At 38.5% G+C, this 27,334-nt stretch overlaps 1 protein-coding gene across 5 annotated transcripts in view; it reads left to right on the top strand.

Moving 5' to 3' along the window:
• Window positions 1-27,334, top strand: part of ELL2 (elongation factor for RNA polymerase II 2) — a 75,745-nt gene that overhangs the window by 44,482 nt on the left and 3,929 nt on the right. For 2 of the 5 annotated variants that reach the window (XM_030848174.2, XM_060296031.2), the window contains exons 3-11: window positions 1,091-1,212; window positions 6,180-6,343; window positions 13,455-13,714; window positions 16,431-16,555; window positions 16,719-16,806; window positions 18,570-19,137; window positions 21,717-21,783; window positions 25,094-25,265; window positions 27,227-27,271. In XM_030848174.2, coding sequence (XP_030704034.2) covers window positions 1,091-1,212; window positions 6,180-6,343; window positions 13,455-13,714; window positions 16,431-16,555; window positions 16,719-16,806; window positions 18,570-19,137; window positions 21,717-21,783; window positions 25,094-25,265; window positions 27,227-27,271 — 1,611 coding nt within the window. Of the gene's footprint in view, window positions 1-1,090; window positions 1,213-5,971; window positions 6,029-6,179; window positions 6,344-13,454; window positions 13,715-16,430; window positions 16,556-16,718; window positions 16,807-18,569; window positions 19,138-21,716; window positions 21,784-25,093; window positions 25,266-27,226; window positions 27,272-27,334 lie in introns of those variants that run through there. The other 3 variants (XM_060296032.1, XM_060296033.1, XM_030848128.3) reach the window with 2 other exon arrangements.

Genomic DNA, 27,334 nt, shown 5'->3' with positions numbered 1-27,334 from the left:
TCCATTGATGTAAAGGGCAGATTTGGAGGAGACAAAAGAGAATTAGAAAACACTTTCTCCCTCCTTGCTTGTCTACTGAATTGCCAAGACCATGTATTTGGAGGCTGGAGAGCAGGAAGTCATATTTTACTTTCTTTCCAATGCATCCTATTCATAATTATCATCTAACACCATGGTGGCCCCTGTAGACCCAAGGGAAGAAAGGTCTTGGGAGCTGGGAAGAGTGGAGCAGTTGAAAGACAGAAGTTTCCAGCTCATTTATTCACAAATGTTTATTAAGCTCCTCCTATGTGCCAGGAAAATGTACCCAGTACAGGGGTTCAATAATCGAGAGCAACCCTGTCCCTTCACTTCTGGGGCTTCCCATCTAGCAGAGAAACCAGACCTTGAGCAAGAGCATAGGAAACATCTGCCTGTTCCACAGTGTTGCCTGGGGCTCAGCCTTGGAGTGCCCTGCAGAATAATCTCTGTAGGCTGCTGACCTTGTTCTGTAAACATGAGGATGAGTACAAGAATCATAGGGCAGGGAGAAGCACCCAGCTGCGTTTTGGTGTGAATGTAATTATAGTAGTCACCTTATGCTGCTAGTTATTCTTCAAAAATATTGCTCCAAGAAGTAAGAATTAAAATGAAATGCGTATGTAATAAGACAGCAAAAGATTGGGATATGGACTCTATCTCGAGACCATCTAAATATCTAGAAGCTATTTAGCAGCGGGTCATGTAGCCAAAGGCAGAACCTGTGTATCTCAAAAGAGGAAGAGCTTTTTAGCGAGTTCACTAATAACTCTTCATGTGAACTGTAACCATTTTCTAGTTTGAAAAGAAGGGGGTTCCTCTTATAAACTAATTACTGAGCCGATATGATTACTGACACTTTAGGATAGAAAATGGAAATAAGAACGTGGTGAGTTAAAGCATGCTTGTCAGATTCCTTGAATGATTTGGTAATATAAATGCTATAAATTTAGATGCTCAAGAGGGCTTCGGTAAAAAATGAATGTCGCTTGAAAAACAGTTAAGTCAGTCATCAGATCATTCTATAGCAAATTTATAATTTGAAGTGTTTCTCTCTTTGTCCCCCTTTTAGCTTGTCAAAATCCCTAAAAATGATCCCCCCAACGAAGTGCATACCTTTAACTTCTATTTGTCAAATGTGGGTAAAGACAACCCTCAAGGCAGCTTTGACTGCATCCAGCAAACCTTCTCCAGGTAAGTGCGTTCCAAGGTATGCTGAAGGGAAAATGATTTTTCTTTGAGGGTTTTCTTTTTTAATTCTACAATAAAATACATGGTAGTCATTCCGTAAATATTTACTGACTTGAATGGTAGGGCTTATTTATTTATTTGAGAAATATTGAGCACATACTATGTGCTAGAAATTATATTTGTCACTGTAGGATACAATCACAAAAATTTTAAGATTTTTGCCCTTGAGGAATTTTTAAGGTATAGATTTTATACCTATAAAACATGGTTTATTTTGTTTATTTTAATTAAAGACAAGTTTGAGGGGTTTTTAAATTTTTATTCACTGAATATAAATAAGAGTGTTTATAGTATCCTCAGGACTCACACTCATAGATAAAGGAGGAAAATATACGTGTGTCTTATATATCCCCTTCCTCCTTCGCTGTGCAAGGCTTGTTTTAAGATAGGTTTTTAAAAATCTTTATTCTGCAGCAGAATGGAAACTAGAAATTAACCCCAGTATAGCAGTCATTTCTGATTTTCAGGGGAAAAAAGGAGGGAGGAAGACAAAAATACACACCCATAGCCCAGGGTACCCACTGGAACCCTTATCTACTTAGGTCCTCTGTAAACACTAAGCTACTTGTTACACTCTTCTTTGCTGTGGTTGTTTCTGATTAAAGAACGGCCCCTCATGGGAGTTTGTTCTGCCTGTGGATAAAGACAAGGCCTTAGAGCCCCCAACCTCCCGAGAAACACTGACATTGGCCGAAAGTTCCCCAAGGCCCCCAGGGCCATCCATCCCTATCTCTCCTCTGTGTCTGTACTTGAAACTTTAAGTGTTTGCTGTGTGTGGGAGAAAGGAAGGGAAAGTTGTGTTCCAAGTAAGCAGGGAAGGCAGAGATACAAAATAAGACACTTCACTGAGAGAGGTCTAAATTTCTTCTCCCATTTAAGGTGACTAAATAACTTTTTGCTTTATCTTAATCTGCCATTTTCCCTGAGTATATGTTAATTTTGCTTTCTAAAAATTGCCTTCCCCCAAACTTACATTTTTTGGTATAAATTGCATGAGTTTTAGACTCTGTAGACTTTTCTGCACTGTCCACAGTGATAGCCACTGGCCACATGGGGCTATTTACATTTCAGTTGATAAAAATGAAATAAAATTTAGTTCTTCACTCATACTAACTACATATTATAGGCTAAATAACCACATGGCTAGTGGTTCTCATAGTGGACAGCACAAACACAGAACATTTTAAATTGCAGAAATTTCTGTGGGACAGCATTGTAATAGATCATAGAATCACCAAGTACAAGGGTCCTCGGTGATTGTGTGGTTCCACCCCTTCACTTCACAGGTTGCATAGCTGGTTGGTTAGTGACTGGGCTGAATGAGAACTGAGTTCTAACTCATACTTCAGTGTTCTTTACATACCACAGGGCACACCGATTTCTAATAGTGCCATTACCTGTAACACTTGTCTTAAGAGAATTATTTTAGTACAGTGAGAACATTTTGACATCAAACTGAACTATGTCCCATTAGGAATTTCATTAAGGAACTTAATTCCCTCTTCAAAACCAGGCCTATCATAGGTAATATGGTTTCTCCGTTACATCACAGATACCCTGTGTGTTTATTTCTACCTTGTTTGGAGAAAGATTTAAGGTCACTTTATAAAACTACACATGATGTGCCAACAGAAAAGAAACAATTATTGTGAGAACATTGTCATAAATACATTCGTATGATCCAAGTGTGGTATGAATATAAATTGAAATTTGCCATCATAAAAACAAAAGCACTCAGAGTTCCAGTTTTTATCCTGGCAAGAAAACCTTTTTATAATCTGGCTCCACCTTTTCTATTCAGTTTGATTTTTTATTTTCCATATATCTTGTCTCTCCTACAGTTGTGCAAGCTCCTTAAGGGCAGGGGCTTTCTTACACTCATTTTCCAGTCTTACAGTGTTGGCTGAGCTCCATAAATAGATGTTCAAAAAATATATATCAACTAGTCTTCTTTCTTATCTTTCTTTTTAAATCTCCTTGGGCCTCGCTTTTCTCATATGTAAGATGGTGGAAATCCCACACTCAAAAATTCCTTGAATCTGCCCATTCACAGGCCTAGTGAAAATACATAATACAGCTCTGTAAATAATGCATACTCAAGTATAGGAAACAGTGAGCTAGGCTAGAGAAGGACTGTAGGAACATTTATGCACATATGTCAAAGTATTTAAACTTTTAAGGTAACTAAGTTCAAAAGGGATGAGTGGAGAATTCTGGAGAGTACCTTCTTGCCCACAGGGTTTATAGCTGTATTTTGTTTTCATGTAAAGATCTGTTTCTTGACCTTGGATGGTGAAAACTGTATCTTCATTGTGATTGGCAATAGGTTCAGCTTATTCTCACTATGTAAATTACTTAGTAAATCATAAGGGGAGATGTTGAAATTCAAACTTCCTGCCACCAGACCTTCACACTGCAGACTTTTCTCTACTGCAGTCTTTTCTTCCTACTCATCCTCCCTCCCTACCCCTTCCTTTCTCTCCTTTCACTGGATTTTCAGCTCAAGTAGGCCTCATTAAAAAAGACAATAAAAACAAAAACCGGGCTTCCCTGGTGGCGCAGTGGTTGAGGGTCCACCTGCCGATGCAGGGGACACGGGTTCGTGCCCCGGTCTGGGAAGATCCCACGTGCCACGAAGCGGCTGGGCCCATGAGCCATGGCCCCTGAGCCTGTGCGTCCAGAGCCTGTGCTCCGCAACAGGAGAGGCCACAACAGTGAGAGGCCCGCATACCGCAAAAACAAAAACCAAAAAAAACCCAAACCCGCCTCCCTTATACTCACTTCTGGACCCGAAGTCTGGCTTCAGTCCCCGCCTTTCCACTGAAATATGCTTCTCGAAGAGAGCCTTTACCTCCTTGCCCATGAACCCAGGGGATGCTTATTGGTTCCTTATTATTCTGGACTTGTTGCCAACATTTCACACTGTGGACCACTCTCTGATTCTTGAAGTACTCTATTCCCATGGCTTCCATGACACACTGCTCTTCTAATTTCCCTCTACCTCTTTGGTCTCCTGTGGTCTTTTTATCTTCCTATTGATTATTTTAAATATTAGTGTTATTCACAGTCCATTCCCTCCTGAGACTGCTCCTTACTTCTTCAAAGTCACCAACCAGGTCCAACACTGAATTCATTTTCTCTCTCCCATCCGTACTCCGGTGTCTCACATGGCAGCTCCACACACCTAGTAACTTGGGCACAGTCTTTAACGACCACCCACCCAACCCCCACCCCCGACCCCTGGCCATGGCTAATCTCTGACCAAATCCTGTCAATGCTGCCTCCTCACTATCTCTGGAATCTGTTTACTGTTCTGCATTCACACTGCCCTACCCTGGTTCAAGCCATTGCTTCTTGTCTGTAATCGTTCAGTAGCCTCTTAACTGGTCTGCTTTCACAAGAGTGCCCCCTTCCTTCCAATCCGTTCTTCATCCAGATTGATTTTTCTACGGAATAAATAAGACTATTTTCAGTCTCTGTTATTCTTGGGGAAAAGTCCAAAATTTATACTATGACCTCCAAAGCCCTGTGTGATGCACTTCTTATACCCTCTTTTCATCCTCACCTCTAATTGTTCTTGCCAGCTCCCTTTGGTCAAGCTGAAAACCTCCTCCTTGTTCCTCTGGGCCTGCACACATTGGTTATCCCTTTAGAACACTTTTGTCCTTCCCCCTTGTCTAGTTATCCCTCTAGATCAGCTCAATCACCACTTCCTCTAGGAAGCCTTTGCCTTGCCCACAAGTCCAGGTGAAGTACCTTCCTGGGGGTTCCCTGTTCCCTGTCACTTGTCACACTGCATCATAATTTCCAGTGTGCTCATCCTTGTCGCCCATTAGACAGAGAGCTCCTTGAAGGAGGGACCGCATCTGTCAGTCCTTGTCACAGCCCAGGTACCTCACACATTGCCAGGCACACAGTCTCTCTGCCCAATAAATATTTATGAGAAGAACGAACTGATTTTTTTAAAATAGCATTTGTACAGACAGTTATTAGCAACTTACAAAAATTTTATCAACCCTTATTTCTTAGCATCATAACAAAGCTACTTCCAATTAAGTTAAGAAATAGAATATCAGAGCTGTAGTGACATTTTCATTACTTCTACATTCTAGTCTGTGTTAAGGCCATAATAATTGCTTTTTAAAATACTAGCATAACTGTTACCATAATCCCCTAATATTAGCATAATACTTTGAATACAGAGCCGTCTTCCTGGCCAGTGTTAATATTCGTGATTGTGTAAATAAAAGGTTTCTTTTTTTAATATTTCTGCAAAAATCTCCTGTCCAGTATTTTTCAGTATTTGCTATATCAAAAGATCATCTTATAGAGATTTAACAATGGTAAATATAAAGTTACAATTTTTTAGGGTATTTGGGTGAATAGTAATAAATTAAACTATGATATTTGGCAGTACTTTAGCCTTAAACTTAATATCTTATTAAAAATAAAAGGCATTATTATGGTGGGTCTGTTTCATCTAGTCAGTTCTAAAGCATACATATTATGGTTCCATTAAAAGTAAACTTTTAACATTTCTCACATCAGTGGTAGATAATTCTTTTAAAAATGACAGTAGAACTACAGTCCCCATCAAGACTCTGGTCTTCATTCCAAGTACTGATTCTTTTTTTTTTTTTTTTTTTTTTTCAACATTTCATGGATTTGGTCTCTGAGATCTCATTTCACCCATTCTATCCAGAATATGGAAAAAAAAAATGTGATATCAAATGAAGAGGAGAAACTTAAAAATTTTTAAGTAAGCTTTACATTTTAAAATGACTAATATTAGTTATTTTGAATTGCAAAGTTATTATTAAAGCTGCTGGTTTTAGGATTATACAATTTCTGCTTGCCTTTATTATGCAAAATGTGGGACATATCTAACAAGGCACCATCTTACCTGACAGCTCTGGAGCATCCCAGCTCAATTGCCTGGGATTTATACAAGATAAAATTACAGTGTGTGCAACAAATGACTCGTATCAGATGACACGAGAAAGAATGACCCAGGCAGAGGAGGAATCCCGCAACCGAAGCACAAAAGTTATCAAACCTGGTGGACCATATGTAGGTTTGTATAGATACCTTTCTCCTTCTTGCTGATTGATTGGAATCATTCAAGATCACTCTAGGTAAATATTGGTAATATTACTTAATGAAAACACAGAAATTAGTTTTCAGAACACTTTGAAAAACATGGTCAAAAGTCATTTATTCTCTTCATACTGCTGATAAATTGAAGAGATTGAAAAGTTTTATTTCTTTCATAAATCCCAGATCCTCTACTGGCCATTTGTTATTACTTTACAATCCTGGGATCTGCTCAAGTTACTTTATTATGTGAGATTGTGATAGTGGTACTGTTGTGTTTTCTTTGTCACTGGATGATGTAATTTCAGTGGTGGACAGTATAGTTCTTATTTTGTACTTCTGGAGAGTTATTTTTATAGTAAAATCTATTAGTAGAACTTATGAGTTTTCTATTAGCAGAATTTCAAAGGATCTTTGCACAACAAGGAGTTTTTATTGCAAAAGTATTAAAACGTGCTTATAGCAAAGCATTAGGGTGATGCCTCTTTGGTACCTCAATTGTGATGTCATCTCAATTATGGATCCTCATCCTCATCTCTCCATTAATTAAGAACCTGCGCTACCCCCATCACCTTTATCATCAGCTCACTCAAATATCCATCAAATCGAGGGGAATTAAGACCAGACCCGCAAGTTGAGTCTCTCCTTTACGAGCAGTGACCCTGAGAGTTTTAAAGAGTTAATTCACAGTGACTATTAACAGTAATAGAGTCACGCAGAGTGAAGATGAGCTCTATGAGGCCTCGGTCAGTTTAATAACACAAGTCACTGGATAGTAAATGATGAAAGGATATTAATTTGAAAATGTAAATGCTAACAAAAAGTCTCTTGAATAACCAGATCCCTTAATCAACATCTTTCCATGGTTTGGTATAATTCTACTTCTGTATTTTCCCATTGCTGACCCAGCTATAATACATTCAGCTTTGAGAAGCTCCACTAGTATCTTTAATAAGTATTTCTTTGGAACAGAGCCAGTGCTCCTGGGACTTGGTGCTTAGCTTAGATACATTTAGTTTGGTTTAACAACAATTCATGGCTTCCCCAGGTATCTGTACCCACGGGGCCCAGTTTCTGCCCAGTAACTTACTAGCAGTGAGATTTTTCATCTTCTCTTTCCTGCTGAATGAGGTAACAACTTCCAACCTCCTTTCTTTCTTTCTTTCTTTATTCTCATAGGTAACTTAATTAACTTTAGTAGGCTAAATCTCAAATTGTTTTAAAAATGTACAAGATCTGCTGCTCTTAAATTTAAGTGCACGCTATGAATTTGCCGTTCCTGTTGCTTTGAGAGTGTTTTTTAAGTCCAATACTACCAATTTATAAACAGTAAGACAAATTGGTATGTTTGACAAAGGAATAGAAGACTCCAGCAATCAAAATGATTCTTTTTTCTTCCCAATATAACTATCTGAAAACCTTCACCTTGATTTACTCCAAAGCTTGAAAATTAGCAATGATCACCGTACTTTTCCATTGAAAGATCCTTGGGCGTCCCCTATGTCCATGTGTTTTTGTTTGTTTTGATAGGGTCGGTACAGTTCATTCCCAGCTTACACAAGAGACTTTTCAACACCCAGAATTACACAGGCCATACATGCCCTGATGGTATGGGAATTTTGGAACTTGCAGGGTTTCGTATAGGCACTACAGATAATTTATATACATTTTTTAGAGTGACCACATAGAATTTGAGGTTATCTAAATTTAAATCTGAACCAGATTACATCTATGCCATTTTAAGAAGAGCACACATATGTTCCCCCCCTGCAGAGCCCCACAGTGACCTCTGCCAGACAAGTGCTCTGTTTAACCTTCTCCTCTGTGCTGTGTCCTCTGTGCCCTGGGCTACTCACCATCACAGCAGTGTTCTTCTCTGGTCTTAAATCTTGTCATTAACCTCCTCAGCCCTTTATTCTCTAGGTCAAGTAACCCCAGCTCCTTTTAACTTTCCTTAATATGGCCTGTATCCCAAGCCTTTAATTATTTTTATTGCTCTCCTCTGGACTGCCTCCAGTTCTTCACCTCAGAATTCCAAACTGCACACACTACTCCTAAGAAAAGACTAATCAATTCTGAATACAGTAGAGCAAAAGACTAGTATCTGGATTGGCTTTTCTGGTGTTTCTTTTTGATTTTTTTACTCTTCCTTGTTATGGCATGTTTTGATCTTTTTCTTCTAACTGTATCCATTGCCAGGCCTTTACCATGTTTCTTTCCTTCCAGGCAGTTTGTATCCTCCTGCTTTTTTCAGTATCTCAAAACTGACCCATTTAGTTCTTTAAAACGCTAGTCAGTCACCCTTCAATACTAATATTACTCAGCACTTCCTGAGTGCTTGCGATGCACAAGGCACTGGTTAGCACTTCACCTGTAGTTATTCATCTAAATCTCACAATCACCGCATGAGCTGGGTTATGACTGCCTCTCCATTTTACATATCAAGTTGTTGGTATCAGCAAAGAGCAAATGATAAGAGTTTGGCCTCATTAACAAGTTATGTTTCTTTCATAAGACAACAGGAGATACCTCTTTAGTTCTTAATTGAATATATCATATAAAATGATACCAAAAGCTGACCTCTGCCAGCTTAGAAGCCTTTGCAGAGCAAGGTTTCTTTTAATAGTGTCAGCCCGAGTAGAGGACAAATAGGAATAATGTTGGTCTCACTGTGGGGGGTATGGTGGCATCATCCAGTCCTCTGATAGTTGAATTAGGGCACAAGCCCAGTTTAAGGAAGGGAAGGCTGTGCTCTTAGGGGTCAGCTTGCCTAGGCAACCAGGAATGTGAGCTTCTGTGACCTTCTAGTGGGCTTGGGGTGGGGAATGGGGGAAGGCCTGTTTTGCCTGGAGAGGAGCACAGGAGAAGCTTTAACCTAGAAAACATTGTTATTATTTCTTCAGTAATATTTCCAGTTCTAGTTATGCCATTGATATCAATGATGAGCATTGTTGTGTTGTTATAATCCTTCCCCATTGTTTAAAAAAAAGAAAAAAGAAACTTATCACTTCTAGTTTACCAGTATCTTAAGTCTGCTCACTGACTCCTATCTAAATTCTGGAAATTTATTGAATTGTAAATTTTGGTTATTTTATATACCTAATATCTATTTAGGTATATAAAATAACCCAAACAACCTGATTTCTAGGATCCTTTTTCCAGTTTTCCCAACTTTTCCCCCCATCCTCCTTATTTTTGATGTTAGTACATGTTTGAGTGACCTTGGACAAATCAATTAACATCTGGAGACCTTAATTTTCTCAAATATTAAAATAAGGGGTTTGGGGCTTCCCCGGTGGCACAGTGGTTAAGAATCCACCTGCCAATGCAGGGGATACAGGTTCGAGCCCTGGTCCGGGAAGATCCCACATGCCGCGGAGCAACTAAGCCCGTGCGCCACAACTACTAAAGCCCGTGCACCTAGAGTCCTTGCTCCGCAACAAGAGAAGTCACCGCAATGAGAAGCCGGCACCACAACGAAGAGTAGCCCCCGGTCACCACAACTAGAGAAAGCCTGCCTGCAACAACGAAGCCCCAACGCAGCCATAAATAAATAAACTTATAAAAAAATAAAAAATAAATAAGGAGTTTTGCACTTAGATAACATCTAAGGTCCTTTGTAGTTCTAGCAGTCTATGACTTGTTTATATATGTTTTGATAGTAAACCTTTTGAAGAAGTGATCTCAAATGCTAAGTAGTGGAGATGGATTTCATTGCAGTGGATTATGTATTTAACCATGACAGAGTCACACCACTGTCAAGGTCCTGCCAGTGTTTTTAAAACCTTGGGTCAGTGTTGCCAGGGTTTTTAGTTAGGTTCCACAGAACAGAAAAACAACTGCAGAAGACGGTTGCCGTCCCTGCTCTCTTTCTGATTGTCTGTTTTAACACCTTCCTTTCAGATTGTTTACTCAGAGTCATTAGACGGAGGGCTAAGTACTTTTACCATCTCATATTAAATGGAGAAGCTAGCAGTGGACTCCTTGTTATGAAACAAAACGGTTCAGATGTAGTCCCAGATTACCCAACTCTGTCCGACCCGCTGCTGCTGTTTATATTAGGAGCCCAGGGAATTGATTAGCAGTTGGGTCTGGGAAGAGAATTAGGTTCTCCCACAGGCTTTATTAAAAGGGCTTTTCTGAGGCAAATGTAAAAAATAAAAATAAAACCTTTCTTCTGCCCACTTTGAACCACATTTTCCTGCTCTTTTTTTGCTTTAGCATCTCAATTCTGTAACTGCTTAGAGTACTAATGTTTTCTTCATTTATAGCCTTTCTTACCTTAAATCAGAGGACTCCTTCCTGGTTGAATAGGCACAAATTGATGGGGAGGCAGGGAGCAAGTGATCTTTGTGCAAAACTCTGTGGCCCAGTGTGGCTGGATTCTTCTTTCATCATTTGAAAGAAATGGGTTACCCTACAACTTGCTGTTTAAAATGAGGTAAAGGTGAAGTGAGTGTTTTGTGGGTAGGAGATTCATGGACCAATGATAGCCTAGCATTAGGCCCCAGGTGAGACTCCAATGCTGTCACATCCCTGTCCAGATTCTAATTTCTTGTTAGCCATCATACTTTGACCCCTTTTAAGGGCAAAGTGAACCTCCCTTATTTGGTAGCCCTATGTCTACTTTGGGAGGGTGGGGTAAACTCAGGAGACCTAGGGGCTTTCCTGAGACTGTGGACCAGAGGTTGGTGAGACCTACAGAAGAGGTAGGGCAGCCTGCAACACAGTGATAGTCCTGTTTTTGTTTTTATTTGTATTTGCCTTCCTTGCTGGCCTGAATTCATTCTAAATGACCAGTCATGGTGTATGTGAGTTTAGTTAAAAACCATTCTCTGCTCATCCCGCTCCCTAGAGACGAGTGTGGGAGAGGGATCCATAGTCAGCTTGGTTTGGGGAAGTAGAAGTTAAACAGGTTTCAAGGGGGAGGGGAGTGTGGAATTGATAGCATTTCCTAAACTTGTCTGACCTAACTCTATTCTTTCTTTCCAAAAATTCCTATTGAAATTTCAAGGAAGTAGTACTGTTTGCTAACACTATTGCAACTGAGAAGTGGTGGGTTGGAAGGTTTGCAATTGCCACTTTAGAAATTTCATTGTGTCTTCAGGCTCTGGCAGCCTGGTAATGTGCAAAAATACAGCACAGGCCACCTTGATTCTGCTCCTCTGCTGTCTGCTTGTTCACTTGCTGTCATTCACTTTGACACTTTGCTGGTCATTTCACTTTGCAAGTCATCAAAATCTAGGTCTGCTGATAGACAAAGCAGCTATAGCACTGCCTACAGGAAGCTTGCAGCCTAACATGAAGCAAGGGCAGACATTAGGCATTTGTTCATAAAACCTTTCCAACAAAGAAGTACAAGTAGGAAAACTTGGGTATTAATCGCAGAACCTTCCAAATGCTAAGTCAGCACTCTACTATTTGAGCTTATCCCATTGAAATCCTCAGTTTTCTCATCTGTGAAATAGGACCAAGGCCTACCTCATCAGGTTACTTTATGAGACTTTATATGTGTAAAGCTCTTAGCACGGTGTCCCTCCCCCATCCCATAATTGGTGCAAGGTAGATATTAGTTCCCTGCACATCTGACATTGATCTAACTATCTCTGAATTAAGAAAAATACAGAAAACAGATCTAAATCTATCTCCAAATCTCTAATTGTACCTTAATTTAATAGCTTTTCTTACCACTGGGCAGTGACCCTTTAATGTTGAGTTCCTTTGTTGTGCAGTATTTTGATCTGATATTTACAATTGGTTACCTCCAGATAGTAAAGAAATATAAGAGCCAGTGAGACCTTTCTTTCTCCTTTAGGTAGGATTGTATCAAACAAACAGCCCCTCTGGCCAGGCCTTGGGAACCCAGCATGGACAGAACTACTATTCAGTAAAGCTCCTGCCCCATTAAGCTGTTTTCACCCAAGCCAACAGCGCTTTAGAGACTGCTTTTACTTATCCATTGTTTCTAATTGCTAGTATTGTCCCTAATGCAGTTGTTCCACCTTGTATGTCATTACCAGTTCTTCCCCCTCTTTAACCAATGGGCATAGAGTTGGAAGCTTTAGTAGTGATGTATGAGATTTCACCTCAGAAATCATAAAGCGAGGGTCTAATACAGTTTCATTCTAATCTCTCTTTCTTCAGCAAGGAATGGTTACCAGGTATTGTCAGTGACCAGCCATGTACTGTTGGCTTCACACATCCATATAGTATTTAGGTCACTACAGCCCACAGTATTTTCTAGAAATAGCCACTTGCCAAACACTTGTCATTGTTAAGTTTGAGCAGAAAGTGTGTTAATTATGTGAATGGCACTGGCCTGTGCAGAAATGGTGTGAATGCCTGCTTTTAGCACTTTCCATTCCTCTAACTCACCTTGTAGTCTCAGCACCACAGAGGAGAGATCTGCTTGTCTGGCCCTCTTAGACTGTGTGGTTGGTTGGTTGGTTGATTGGTTTTGTTTTTGCTTTTTGACTCCTAGAGTATGTTATATCTGTTGAAAAGGAATATCACTCATGAATGCCCTGGTGAATGTTGACCCCAAATTATGCCTGACTCTCCTCTTTGTGGCTTCTGAATCTGTGAAATTAAGCTAATGACTGAGCTCAGCCAACAGTGTGTCCTTAGTGAGATAGACAGGTATCTTTCACATTTCACATATTCGTTGTATTCCTATCTGCCAACGAAATGACATACAATATGTAGGTTTAAGTTCTGTAAGTAGCACAGGTGAGTATGGAGATTACTTTATTTCCACTTAACATCAAATGCCTACAACCTTAAAATTTCCAGTGTGTTGCTATGGTGTGTGTCACTAATTATTATCCATGTGTATAGCTAAGTGGCCAAAATAGTTTTATAATACATATTTATTCCAATAAGTGCTTCTGTCAGAAAGTTCTGAATCTGCATTTTAGGCCATTTATTCAGAATGCTTTCTGTTTGCATATCTTTTTAAAGTGAAAACTGAAATATGAAGTCTTTATTCCTTCCAGAATGAAGAGGTACCTAAATCAGAGTTGTGGAAATTGAGATGCTCATTATATTATCACCCGCAAATGTGTAACAATGTCATTTCTACTGGACTTTAGGGAAAAGAGTGCAAATTCGGAAAGCACCTCAAGCTGTTTCAGATGCAGTGCCTGAGAGGAAAAGATCAACCCCCATGAACCCTGCAAATACCATTCGAAAGACACATAGCAGCAGCAGTGTTTCCCAGCGGCCATATCGGGACAGGGTGATTCACTTACTGGCACTGAAGGCCTATAAGAAACCTGAGCTGCTAGCTCGACTGCAGAAAGACGGTGTCAATCAGAAAGACAAGAACTCCCTCGGAGCAATTCTGCAACAGGTGAGGACGGCTGGAGAGAGTTCCTTCTGCTTACTTTCTTGTTGGGGAGTTCATTTAAGAAGGCTTGTTGCCGTTATTGTTGTTATCATTATTACTGAGGTAGAGAAATTTCAGGATCGTTTTGATCAATGGTATATGAATATTAAGTTAAATCATCCTGACTTAAACATTTAATTAAAAACTAATTGAAATGTAGACATTTATACTAGGTTTTATAAGTTAGAGCCTTCTGAATTATCAAGTTTCGAGTCATTATCTTCATTTGGGTTAAACAAACTTTGCCCTGAAATTCCATTAAAAAAAAGTAAATGAAGTTTTGGTTATCTGCTTTTAGTCTTGAATCCGCTAAACTATTGCCATAATTTTTATTGGTTTATGTAGGTGAAATTATACAATGTGTTTTTATCAGTCTTTGGTCGGTATAAGCTAGACTATTTTTACCTGCTAAATAGTTTTGGATGTGTCTTGCCCTGCATGCTGTTTTCGCCTGTAATACTCTGCCTTTTTCAACCATTGGGTATGCTGAAATCAGTCACCTGTCTTCATTAAAGGATATGAATATGTAAAGTATTAGCACTGATCAGTTACCGTATAATCACAAGCTTAAGTATAAAAGTAAGTAATTTTGTTAAAATCAACAGTTCATCAGACTGTAGCTTCCTGTATTTTTTAGAACGACTTTGTGTCATAAATGTTGATTAGTATTCAAGTCCACCAGAAATGGAAGTCTGCTTTCTTTATTTTTTTCTAAAGCAGTAACATTTCCAAAGTTGTTCTTAAATTTTGTCATTAAAAAATAAAATAAAATAAACCTGCAGGTTTTCATGTATTATTCAAAGAATAACATTTTTAAGTCCTTTTCATCTGTTTTCTCTTATATTCAAGACATGATATCAAATGTCATGAAAGAGTAAAACCATAATCTCCAGTTCTGGGTTAACCAATCCCCAAGGTATCTTTGGCAATTTCAGGGATCTTATTAAGTCATTTGAGCACTATTTGGAAACACTTAATTTAAACCCATGTGTCACATAGCAGTTTTAAGAGCTCAAGAGACAGGATGAAAGAATGAATGAGGATGAGGGTATAGGTGTGTGTGTGTGTGTTCAGTTTTTTATTTGGGGAAGGGGGGAGGTTCAGGTTATAAGTCAAAATATTTGGTGACTGAATCTCCAGAAAGGTTGTAAATTACCTCCTAGGTTAGAGGATGAGAGGGCAAAATGATGGCAGAGGCAGTTCACCCAGAGGCTGCTACTGATGTATGTCAGTAGTCATGTGATCATGAATATGTGTATAGATATAATTTTTAAATGTAGGTATACTTAATTCCTGAGCAAGTGGGATATGAGTATCATTACTATTGTTTATTTGATAGAATCTAGAGCATAGTCTCATCCTAGCTCCATATTAGAATCCCTTAGAGAACTTTTTTAAAATGCCAGTTCCTGGATTTCGCCCCAGACCAACTAAATGGAGCAACTGAATGGATATTGAGCCATTGACTGAGATGGGGAGGGATAGAAAAGGAACAAGAGTATGCAGAGGAATCAGGAATCCTGTCTTACATACATACTATTTGGACGATGTCTATTAGACATATCCAAATGGAGATGGATATTCAGTAGGTAGTTATATATATATAAGAGTCTGGTGTCCAGAGGACAGTTGAAGCTAGAGTTATAACTTAGGAGCTAGCAGAATATAGATTGTAAGATGGTTGTATTTATTCCACTTCGAGAAATCGGGTTGTATCTCATGTTAATTTATTTGCAAATTTGAATTTTAAGATAAACCTATCATTTTCTACTGTATATCAACATTAATGTTAGTATTCAGCTGAGCTGTGGGAAAAGCATAAACTATCATATTATATTTTATAGTACTTTTAGAAGACACAGAAAGAAGTGAAGTTATTAAAAAAGACCATTCCAGTAGGGAATGAAAAGATATCTTTCTGCCAGCATTGAAAATGACTCGTGGTTCGGCCCCTGAATCCATACATTCATGTTGTTAATGGAGCCTGAGCCTGGATACACAAAGAACCGTAGTTAAGGGATAAGAAAAGATTACACTTGCAAATAATAACAGTAATGTGGGGGTTATTTTCGTTTCTGTTTCCGTTTATTGGTTTGGGGGAATTTCAAGGACTTTGAAAGAGTGGTTCTTCAGGAGAACTGGCAGCTATAACGAGCAAGCTTAGCAAGCCAAGAAGATGACAGACAAGATTATCAGAATTGATACCGTTTATGGAGATAATTTCTGTTGATTACTGGATAGGAAAGTTTGTAAACCAACATATGGGCACTGTTTGGTTTCTACTTAATACAAGTGATCAAGGACTTGTAACTCAAAAGTAATGGAATTAATAGCCAGAAATAAATAATGAAGATGTTAAGAAAACTGTTTTGGATTCCTTTGACTAGAAAAAAAAATGATTAAAAGAAAAAATCTTCCTCCACTTTTTGCGTAATGTAGGATTACTATTTAACAAATGCAGTGGCCATCCAGGAAAAAAATATTTAACTATGTATATAAAGTTTTATTTAATTCCCCAAATGAAGTCAAAAAGCATTTATTGAGATCTGGCATATGCAAAGCTAGCAGTCCCTTGGAGCCATTTGATATAGTTATTTTCAGTATAAATCCAAAAGGTTGCCTGTTTTAGGTTAAGAAATAGCAAAAAGAACTAATGCTCTCTTTTCACACCATGTACCAGGTAGCCAATCTGAATCCTAAGGACCTCTCATACACCTTAAAGGATTATGTTTTTAAAGAGCTCCAAAGAGATTGGCCTGGATATAATGAAATAGACAGACGGTCATTAGAGTCAGTGCTCTCGAGGTACGTTCTTATTTTTTTTTTCCTTTAAAAATTATGCAAATAAGTAATTATTATAGTCATTGTTATTTTAGTATTGAGATGGGAAAAACGAAGCAAGGGTAGGCTTTCTATCATGAACATTTGAAAATTGTCCCCCTAACTGGAACATGTGTGTCCTTTCCAGAAAACTAAATCCATCTCAGAATGCTGCCAGCACCAGCCGTTCAGAATCTCCTGTATGTTCTAGTAGAGACGCTGCATCTTCTCCTCAGGTATTGCATAAAATTATATAATCATAGCCCTGAAATGGACTTTAGGGGACACCTTGTTCAGGTTTTCTGATTTATACGTGAGAGAAATGAGACCCAGAAAAGCCGCACAGCTTCCCTACCCAAAGTTCACGGCAGAGCTTACTCTAGAATTCAGGTCCCAGCTCCCAGCCCAGAACTCTTTTTCACCATATAACACTACATTAAGTCAAGGTACTAAATGTCTACTCTGATTTTCAATCCTTGAAGTTCACGTTTTGTTGTAAGATTATCTACTTTTCCATTTGATCACTAACTTATCGAGTCCCATATCCAGTCTTAGATTATATAGAAAATAGAAGATATTTAAATTTATCTGAAGCACGTTCTTGGGGAAAAATGTTTTTAAAATAAGCAAATAAAAAACTCTGCTATTTCCATATGTTTTCTTAAAGTACTTTTTGATTAGATCCCAATCAGAATATTCCAGTGCGACTCCATTCCAGCTTAGAGTTTCCCCCCAAAGATTCAGTTGGAAAAAGGTGGGGAGATCCTGGGCGACATAAGAGGTCAAGCCCACCTGCTTCTCAGACAGCCTTGAACTCTCTCAGGTCTTTGAGACTGGCAGTGAGACAAACCGCTCTACCCCAGTGCTGTTGACAGAGTGCTCCTTTCTCTGGACCCCCCTCCCAAGGCTTAGGGAGACAGGACAGATGTGTTGAGAACAGTAAGCGTGCCCTGGGCAAAAGGCTATTCACGTGTCAGAAAATGTTAGAAACCTATTGTAAGGAACAGAGGAGGAACAAAATAAAAGCAATTCTTTCCTTGCATGTATGTTGTCTACAGAAGCCTCAAATGCCAACTACTATAAAGCTACTTATACTCTGATCTAATTATGTACTAGGTGTGAGATCAGTGGCCCTAAATTCAACACAGAATAAATTAATGTGATGATTAACTATTATTTTCTTTCAAGCTGAAGTTTTAGCCACAGTATTACATTGGATGTACGCTTTGTACTTTTCAAATATCTGACTTTCCTTTTTATTTTAAATACTGTTATTGTTGTTGCTGGATTGGGCTAATATTAGCATGATTTTTGAAATTTTTTGAAATAGTAACTCCATATAATTTTTATGGACTAGTTATTCAGACTTATCTTCCAATTCAGTGAAAAGATATATTTAAGGGAGAAAAAATTGGATGGCATTTCAGCAATGATAGAGATATGTAGAGAAATTATTCTGAATGTGCTGGTTGTTGCCATCTTAAGACAGCCAAAATATGTATAACTGGAGCATGTTAGCACATTCGAAGAGATCAAGTAAGTGTAGGCTTATTGCCCTGTACTTAACCCTTGTTGGTTCTGACAACCAATAATGTTAAAAATTGCTTCTTCCTCTCACTGAATATAACTAGGTCAGCTGTGGCCAGCAGAGGAAGGAGGCCACCTCTATTTAATATACTCCTGAGTGGTATAATCCACATAAATTGGCCTAGTGTCTCAAGGAACTTAGGGTGGAGCTGTATGATCAGAAAGTATAAGTACTTCAAGAAACATATTTGCCAGATTCTGCTTTTTTACATTAGACATGAAAATTTATTGTAGATTGTTTGTGCTTAAGCTTGGAGGATGGTTAACACAGTGCTGGTAATGAATTTAAACTGGTTATAAATTTAAGTATGAATAAAATTACTCAGTTGTTCTTCTAGTAACGAGTGACACATGTATTGAATTTTAGTGCAAACTGGCTCATCTGTTTTCCCTGTTCCCCCCCCCACCCCAGAAACGGCTTTTAGATTCAGATTTCATTGATCCTTTAATGAATAAAAAAGCTCGAATATCTCACCTGACAAATAGAGTGCCGCCAACATTAAATGGTCATTTGAATCCCACCAGTGAAAAATCTGCTGCAGGCCCCCCGCTGCCCCCTGCAGCCGCTGCCATCCCCACGCCTCCACCGCTGCCTTCAACCCACCTGCCTGTCTCCAATCCTCCTCAGACTGTAAATTCTCACTCCAATTCCCCTAGCACTCCAGAAGGCCGGGGGACTCAAGACCTACCTGTTGACAGTTTTAGTCAAAACGGTAGTATCTATGAGGACCAGCAAGACAAATATACCTCTAGGACTTCTCTGGAAACCTTACCACCTGGTTCAGTTCTACTAAAATGTCCAAAGCTTATGGAAGAAAACCATTCGTCTCACAAAAAGTCCAAGAAGAAGTCTAAAAGACACAAGGAAAAGGACCAAATAAAAAAGCACGACATTGAGATGATTGAGGAAAAGGAAGAGGACCTTAAAAGAGAAGAGGAAATTGCCAAGCTGAACAACTCCAGTCTGGATTCCAGTGAAGGTATTTTGCATTTGTAAAAACCAACTACATGGGTTAAATGAATGGGAAGAGCAGACTATCCTGAGTATGAGATTATGCTGCTTATAATTAGTAATGCTTTTTTATCAAATGACCTTCCGTTTAGTTATTAATCTTAGTATTGTCCTTTTGAGCAAATTTTTTTCTTGCATTTTACAGCAGTCATTTTCTGTCTCTTTTTAGCCAACTATTAAACATAGTTTCTATGTTTCTTAAGATGGTGACATTTGAAAATGACCCTGTCATCCTCCAAAGACCCCCTTTTAGAAGGTGAACTTTGTTGTGCTTTTCCAGAGCTGTCACAGTATTGTGCAACCTCAACATGACCTATTATATGCCATTCCTGAACTGATTTAACCAGATACACAATTAGCAATAAAAGTACTCAGGTCCTTCTTTACCAAGAAGCAGGGTCAACCCTGCTTTAATTAATAATAGCACAGGGGAAATGTCAAATTCTTTATAAAACAGGAGAGGTAAAATTATATATGCAGATCCATAACATCATCTTCATTCAGAGTGAAAGCAATTTGTCTTCTGCAAGGCTGTTGGTGATTAGCTTGATCGATCTTGGGTTTTTTTTTTTTTTTTTTTCAATTTTGAGAACACTGTTTTAGTTAGCAAACATCAACCATTATTAATAAATTTAACCATTTCAAGCTTTTGGAAGCTTTCAAAGCCAAATATCTAGAGACCCAAAGAAGCCTAAAATAATGCTTTACCTCTAAAGAAAAGCTAATCAGTAGAAAGACTGCTTACCTGAGGGTAGTGATCTTTAAAACCTAATGACACAATTAGATTTCTCTTATTTTATATATATAGAACTTAATTTCTTGCATACCAACATACAGAAGATTCAAAACCATCATTTAGGACTGCTGCCCATTTTAAACCCAGCATAACTAAGGTAAAATTTCCCAGGAAAATACAACTTCAGAAAAAGTACCTTAATGATTAGACTTTAAGGAATTTTATCTTTCTGTAATTTGCCCACAGTACTGAAAGTCTGTAATCCTTAGATTTAACTGACCATTTTTACCATAGGAGAGAAGCTTTGATTATGGAATAGTATGATGCAGTACCTTTATTGACCTGGATTGAGGATATTGCTTGTCAAAGCATATCTGTTGAAATATGTAGATCAGAATGGTAGTATATAGTGGCCCAAGAGGTAGGTGTAAGCTTTTTCCCTCAAACACTATCGTACTTGAATTTGCCAGATCAGGAAGAGAAAAAGAGATAATAAAACTTCATGTTCAGAGTTAGTAAGCCAGATTCCTGGGTATGCCCCACTCTCCACACTTCGCACCATCAGATGGTAATCCTGAGTCAGAGACTGGATCCCAGAATGTTGAGCACTATAGCAGAGTTCGAGTTTTCTCAGAGCTGGAAACCGAGAGAAGCAGGCCTAGTCTCTGAATCCTTCACTGAGGATGTAGTACCTTTCAAAGCCAATCGAGATTATCACAAACTGAGGATAGATTCAGACCTACATCCTCTGCTCTACTGCAATTTATCTGGTGTCTGTGGCAAAGGAGAAGCCAGGTGATGTGCACTTGATGCCTTTTCCTTTAAGGCTCAGGCTGTTGTAAAAACAAGCTTTTACCTAAGCCTGAATCAAATACACACGCACGCACACGCACACACACGCACGCACACGCACGCACACAAAATAAGCCCACAGAGTCTGCATAATTTGTTTAGTGCGCTTTGTCCTTTAAAATATTAAACCAAGAAATTATTAAATTCTCACTTGTTTTATATTGAACATGTATGTTTTGCTAGCAGGCAGGGTTTGGGTTCGAGTTATTAATTTAATTCTACTTTGAATGATAAAAAATTAACCTCATAAAAAAGTCTAAACATACCCTCTGGAAAATGGTACCTTCGAACAAATGGAATACTGAGGGGTTTTATACACTATCACAGTGCAGTCCTGAGCAACTGGCACTTTATTTTGTCCTCTTAAAAACAAATCTGTGCAGTATTATGAGGGTTAGAGATTAGAGGAGTAAAAATTGGTGTTCACTAATAACTTATTTTAAATTACTTTAAACTGATAGGAAAACTTCCTGCCCAATTCCACTGTCTTCATACAAAAAGAATAGCAGTAAAAATACAGCCATCGAAATAGTCTGCTGCTACCTGACTTCACTATCTTATCTGCCTTGTTTGAATCCTATGAAAAGTAGATGTTGATGTAAAGTTTGTATCTTCCGTTGTCTGGCTGCATCTGCCACCACAATCTTTGAATTGCTGGGCAGATGCCACAACTGTTGTTGAAAGAATAGAAGATTGACCTTGGGTTAAGATGGAATTCCTTTATTGTGCAGACACTGCAGTAGCCAGGGTGCTTTCAATGCCTGGCGTCGGTTCTGCTGGCGCTGGTCATAGGGCCTCTATTGTTCTTGTTCAATTGTATTCCTTGCTCACTATTGCTTATTGAGATGGAAGAATAGAATTTGAGGAAAAGTGTTCCAGATGTTTCTGATCTATTTTAGAATTATAGGCATTTTGTAACCATACCCTTTGGTGAACGCTTGAATTTTTTTTCTCTGTAGGAGTTAAAGAGGATTGCACTGCCTCCACGGAAGCTTCTTCAGCAGTTGAACTCCCAGATTATTTGATGTAAGTTCAGATGTCTGCTGATGGGAGAGAACTATTTAATTTTAGAAAGTTTGCAAATTCTTTTCTCATAATTTGCAAATCAGAAAAGTAGGAAGTTCCAGAAATAGAGTCCTGGAGCCACCCCTGCAACTGAAAGGCTGCCATTAAGCCTGCTCGTCCCCAGTCCACCCGTGTTGGCTTGAGCAGGTTGTGCCTTTCCCTGCTGTGAGCTCCGCTCGGTGGTCTTTAAGTATAGAGAAGCCTGTCCTTTGTTCCGGGGCCAGGCCAAGCGTTTGATTATGGAAGATTTCAGGGATCTGACTCTTCAAAGTCAAACAGTTTATCAATGCACAGTCATTCACTTGGGCCCCCCAAAGGGACAGTTTATTAGTGATAAAGTACTTAAACCTCTGCAGTTAACACAAGTAGAGACAGATGGATTTTTATTTAAATAAAGCTTTGCCATCGAATTAACTTTAAGAGGAGCAGTAAAATTTGATCATTTCACTTTAATACCGGTTATAGTATTTTTCTTGTTATGACAACAAGTTGCTCAGTGCTAAGCTGGGGACTTTTTTGTAACTGGTTATCACAGAAATTATAACTTGGACACATAATTCTAGCTTTTTTACAGACTCAGAGGCTTCTGTAAGAAGAAAATAATTAAGTTGCAAAAGCCTGGAAAAATGGAGAGTGAAAGAGCAAACAGATTTGCCTACCAATAGCTTTGAAAATGAACAAATATACAAATAGCTTAAATGTAGACTGGAAATGGAATCTGGGCTGTATGAACATTTTTTTCTCTATCAGTAGCATCTCATGGTGGACAAAGTTAAACTATGAAGTTTAGCACTCCATGTCCCATGAAATGTTCATTTCCAGAGTAGAGAACATTTTATACTAAAAGTGTGTTACTTTTGCTTAACAGTAGTGGTGAAAGCTATACTTATTGGGGAATGATATAGCATGAAACCGTAATGCTGGTTATCATCTCTTAACTAAAAGGAACCCAAGAAACCATGCTGAGTACTCTCTCATCTGAGGTGGTGTATGGTTTTAGAGTTCTGTCGGGGAGCTTGGAAAAGCTGCTGCCACTACGTTGGCCCCGGAAGGGCTGGATGGGGGACAGTGCCTGGCTCCACTGACGTGGGCATTCACCTCTCCAAATGCGTTTCCTTAAAAGTCTTGTGAAAGTTGGCCCCCTCAAATAACAGCTGCAGTACTGTGCTCTCATTCTCTTATGACGGAATTTGAATTTCTCTTTTTTGTAATAGTGCTGTATACTTGTTACATAGGACAAAATCATGTGGGGAGACTGAAAAATGATTCTAACCTTCCCCCCACGGATTCAGTGTTGCCGTGTTTTGTCAACTTAAGCAGTTAATTCTTTATTTATTAACTTGTTTTTAACGTACTGATCTACGGATGGTTGCTGCATCTGCCTCAGTGCATTTCTGTATGTTTGTCATTTTCTAGCTCTTTTAAAATCATGAAAGTACATAACCTATGTGATTGTTTGCTTAAGAGCAATTTATTTTAACAAAAGCTATCTTATATAAACATTGCAAATTTTCTTAAAATGATGAGAAAGCATGAATTTTCAGAAAAATCACTAAAAATACAGAACTTAAACTTGTTTCTTAAGAAAACCAAAAGGACATACTATAAAACCTTTAATGATCAACCTCTGAATAATTCATACTTAACCACAGTATTCCTAGTTTTTATATAATAAGAATACTTCTGTTACTTGTGGTTGTGAATTATCCAAAGTATTTAACATTTTATTCCATCACTACATTAAGAGCCAGCTGTAGAACCATAACAATTTTTATTAAAAATAGTGTCATGCTTTTCATTCAAATGCCAGTATAACCAAATAATCTTCTATAACAGCAACACAACTGTTGGCCAGTTTGGTACTTTTCCCTGAGAGAATTATTAAATAAAATATGGAGGGTATGGCCTCAGGTGTGATTTTGAGAAAGTGGGATAAATATTTTATATAACAAATTGAACCTGAGTTTCACGATCAGTTTAGCCATTTTGCTTATGTATGCTTATCCCCAGGAACCTCTTTCTCTGCCCCCCCCACCCCCCACCCCGGGCTCTCTCTGGTCTGCAGTCAGGACAGCCCGTGTCTAGAGAGGCCTGTTTCACTGCTTGGCTGGTGGTTTTCCTTTTATAGCAAGGACACTAGCAGGGCAGCTTTAAATCAGCATACTACCACTGTCTCAGTTACACTTAGAAAATTAAACCTCCACACGGTCTAACTCAGCATGAATAAAAATATTAATGAGGACATTAAGGTTGCTCACTGCATCACTTTTCTCACATTTCCAACTAGGCATCTGTGCTACTGCATTTTAAATAAAACTGGTAAGAATGTCTAAAACCATTTTGGAGAGGACTGAACTCCCAAAGTTTTCCACAATGAAGAGTATGTGTATACCCACTGGAGCACCCTGAAGCTCCTGCCACCTGCCTGAAATTGCTTTGAAATCTCCATTTTTATCTCAAAAAGTGAAGGGAATTTTGCATTCCATGACAGGAGCACAGAGTACAAAAAGACCCAGGCCCAGAGCCACAAACAAATAATATTAACTTTGATATTAAAATGCTGTTTTGACTTAGACCACCACTGAATAAACTGACACTCTGGGAAGGTGGCCTTCATTCACTAGGTCCCGAGAGATACTCACACCCTGAAGTAAAACATTTGTGGCCTTTTTATTAAGAAAATAAACTAATACTATAAAACTGGCTTTCTGTTACACAGAGTATGACATTAAGTGTTTGAAAAGAACTAGAGAAATACCTTTTTTTCCCCTTTTTTATTTTTTCTGGTCTCTCATTTTTAAAAAATGATAAAACAAAGCAGCAGGTCTACAAAGAGCTTTGACTTCAGCACTTAGTGACTGTGACATTCTCCCGGTTTCACATTACCCCTCCAATCCTTCTGTCCCCATGTGACTCGTAACAGATGGGTTGGCCTCTGCCGCTAGCATGGTAGTAAATTATTTGGGGTAGAGAAAGGTTTAGGAAGCTACATGTGTGTAAGTGTTGTCTTCTAGTTGCACTTTAATTCCATTTCCACCATGTTTTTTTTCACATTTATTCTTCTTCACTGAAGTTCTTAAACTCTCCTGTGGGATAATTTTACCAGGAAGGTCTTTGAAGGAGTGACAAGGCAGCAAGCAGTGGCAGAGCGGCATTCAGTCTAGGGAAACACGCATAGATATAGTTTCTAAATATTTGGTTTAAATCTCAGGCTTCTGCATCATGTTTATTCTGTAGCTCCTCTCCATTTATCGTTTGTCTTTTTTATTAGAAAATATATTGCTATTGTCTCCTATGAGCAACGCCAGAATTACAAGGATGACTTCAATGCTGAGTACGATGAGTATAGGGCCTTGCATGCCAGGATGGAGACGGTGGCTAGAAGATTTATCAAACTGGATGCACAGCGAAAGCGCCTTTCTCCAGGCTCAAAAGAGTATCAGGTAAACACGTTTGTTCCTAGATGGACTGACTTCTGTATTTTACCTTCTTTCTTTCTCTGCCCTTCCCATCCCGAGCCACCCTCCTAGCCTTCAGAGCAAGTCCTCTCTCAGACCAGCCTCTCTGCAGCTTCTGGCCTTCATTTAAAATGAGCTAGGAAAATAAATACTGGAAATAGTTCCTGAAAATAAGTAAACATAATGAGCCTATATGTCCTCCAGTGAAAAAACGATATTTTCATACAATATGATATGTATAAAATGTATAATATATACTTACATACTTACTGTAATATAATATATAGTGTATTGAGAAAAATACAGACAACAAAATAGGAAAAACAAAAAGCAAGGTTTGGCATCAAAATATTTGACCGCATTGCCAACTCAACTTAGACTATAGCTCTTACATCTGGTGCTACTTCCCAAAATTACTATTTCGAGTAAATTTTTTTAAAAAATTTTTTTAAACCTCAGTCTGGCATAGAATATAAAGGGGGCTTAATACCACTCAGGCTTGGGGTTTAAGTGAAGAAAAGCATGGTGCTTCCAGCTTCCCGAGACTGCCATTTGTTAACAGGTATTAATCTCTTTTCACTTGCCTACATTAAGTGGTAATATTACTACAGCTGACAAAGAGCAGTAGAAGCCTGACCTGCCTACTGATTGTTCTTAGAGTTCTTAGCCAAAGGATTGATATAAATGGATGTTTCCCTCCTTGTGTATGACAGATAACTTTGTCACACTTCACAGCCGCAAATGGTGCCTCCTTCCTAGCCCACTGTTGTTCTGACAGGAACCTACATGAGAAAATGGGGTGGGTTTTCCCACAATGGGGAAACAGCCTGGGAGCATCCGTGCCCTAGAGATTCATTATGTCTTCTATTAGTGGGCCTTAATCTTTTAAACAAGCTGCCTAGAGTTATAGAAAACTTTGCCAGAGGAGTGAGTGGTTGGCAGTGCAAGAGGTCAGTGATATGGTTTTGGGTTTATTTTTTTCTATATAGTTATTTACCTGTATACCATGATTATATTTAAACTAAAATGTAATTCTAAGAATTGCTTAGTGGTTGGGAGCAGGCTCCGAAGCCAGACTGCTTGGATTTGATTCCCAGCTCTACTTATGTGACCTTGGGCAGGCTACTTAACTTGACTGAAAATTCTCAAAATCCCCATCCATAAAGTGAGGTGATTATAGAGTTGTGCAGAATAACTGTTAGCATTTGGAAACTGCTTAGATCCATAGTACAGGTTATGTAGTACATAAGGGTTAGCTCTCTTCCCCTACCACCCAATTTTCCTCCCGAGAGGCAATCAGTATTACTGGTTTCCATCGTATTCTTTCAGAGGTCTGTTTGACTATAAGATATATATACACAAGCAAATTCACAAATATACCATATGTAATTGAATCTAAGATGTCATCATTTATAAGATCCACCATTGTCTTACGTTCCAGTAAGTTAAGGTATGATACATTATTTATCAGATTTCATTAAAAATTCCTAGGATATAATATTCTATTTCTCCCTTATACACAAATGATACCAAACTTATAAATTGTTCTGTACTTTGCTTTTTTCACTAGACAATGTATATCTTAGAGAATTTTTTTATGTAAGCACATAAAGCACTTTCCCCTTTTTTAATGGCCTCTTAGTACTCCTTTGTATGGATTAATGGACATTTAGATTTTGTTTACTTTCTTTTGCTTTACAAACAGTGCTACAGTGAGTAACCCTGTACATGTGTCATTTCACAATTAAATCTGAAAGAAAAGTATAAGTGCTGAGTCAGTTTTGCATTTGCCATTTTAACGGCAGTTGCCAAATTGCCCTCCTTAAAGACTGTACCAATCTACAGTTCCATCATTAATATTTCCCACACCCTTGCCAATTGTGTGTTATCTGTTTACATTGCAAAGAAAAAAGTTCCCTTCTGATTTCTAATTATTAATTTTCTAGAGTGTTCATGAAGAAGTCTTACAAGAATATCAGAAGATAAAACAGGTAGGTATTATCACTGTTAGTTTTCTGACCTTTAGTTGAGAAGTGTTATGAATTCCACAGTCT

Source organism: Globicephala melas, chromosome 3 (assembly GCF_963455315.2).
Source record: "Globicephala melas chromosome 3, mGloMel1.2, whole genome shotgun sequence".
In the NCBI taxonomy this organism is placed as follows: Eukaryota; Metazoa; Chordata; class Mammalia; order Artiodactyla; family Delphinidae; genus Globicephala; species Globicephala melas.
Note: the sequence above shows the minus strand (reverse complement) of the source record. Positions and strands in the feature narration are given on the sequence as shown.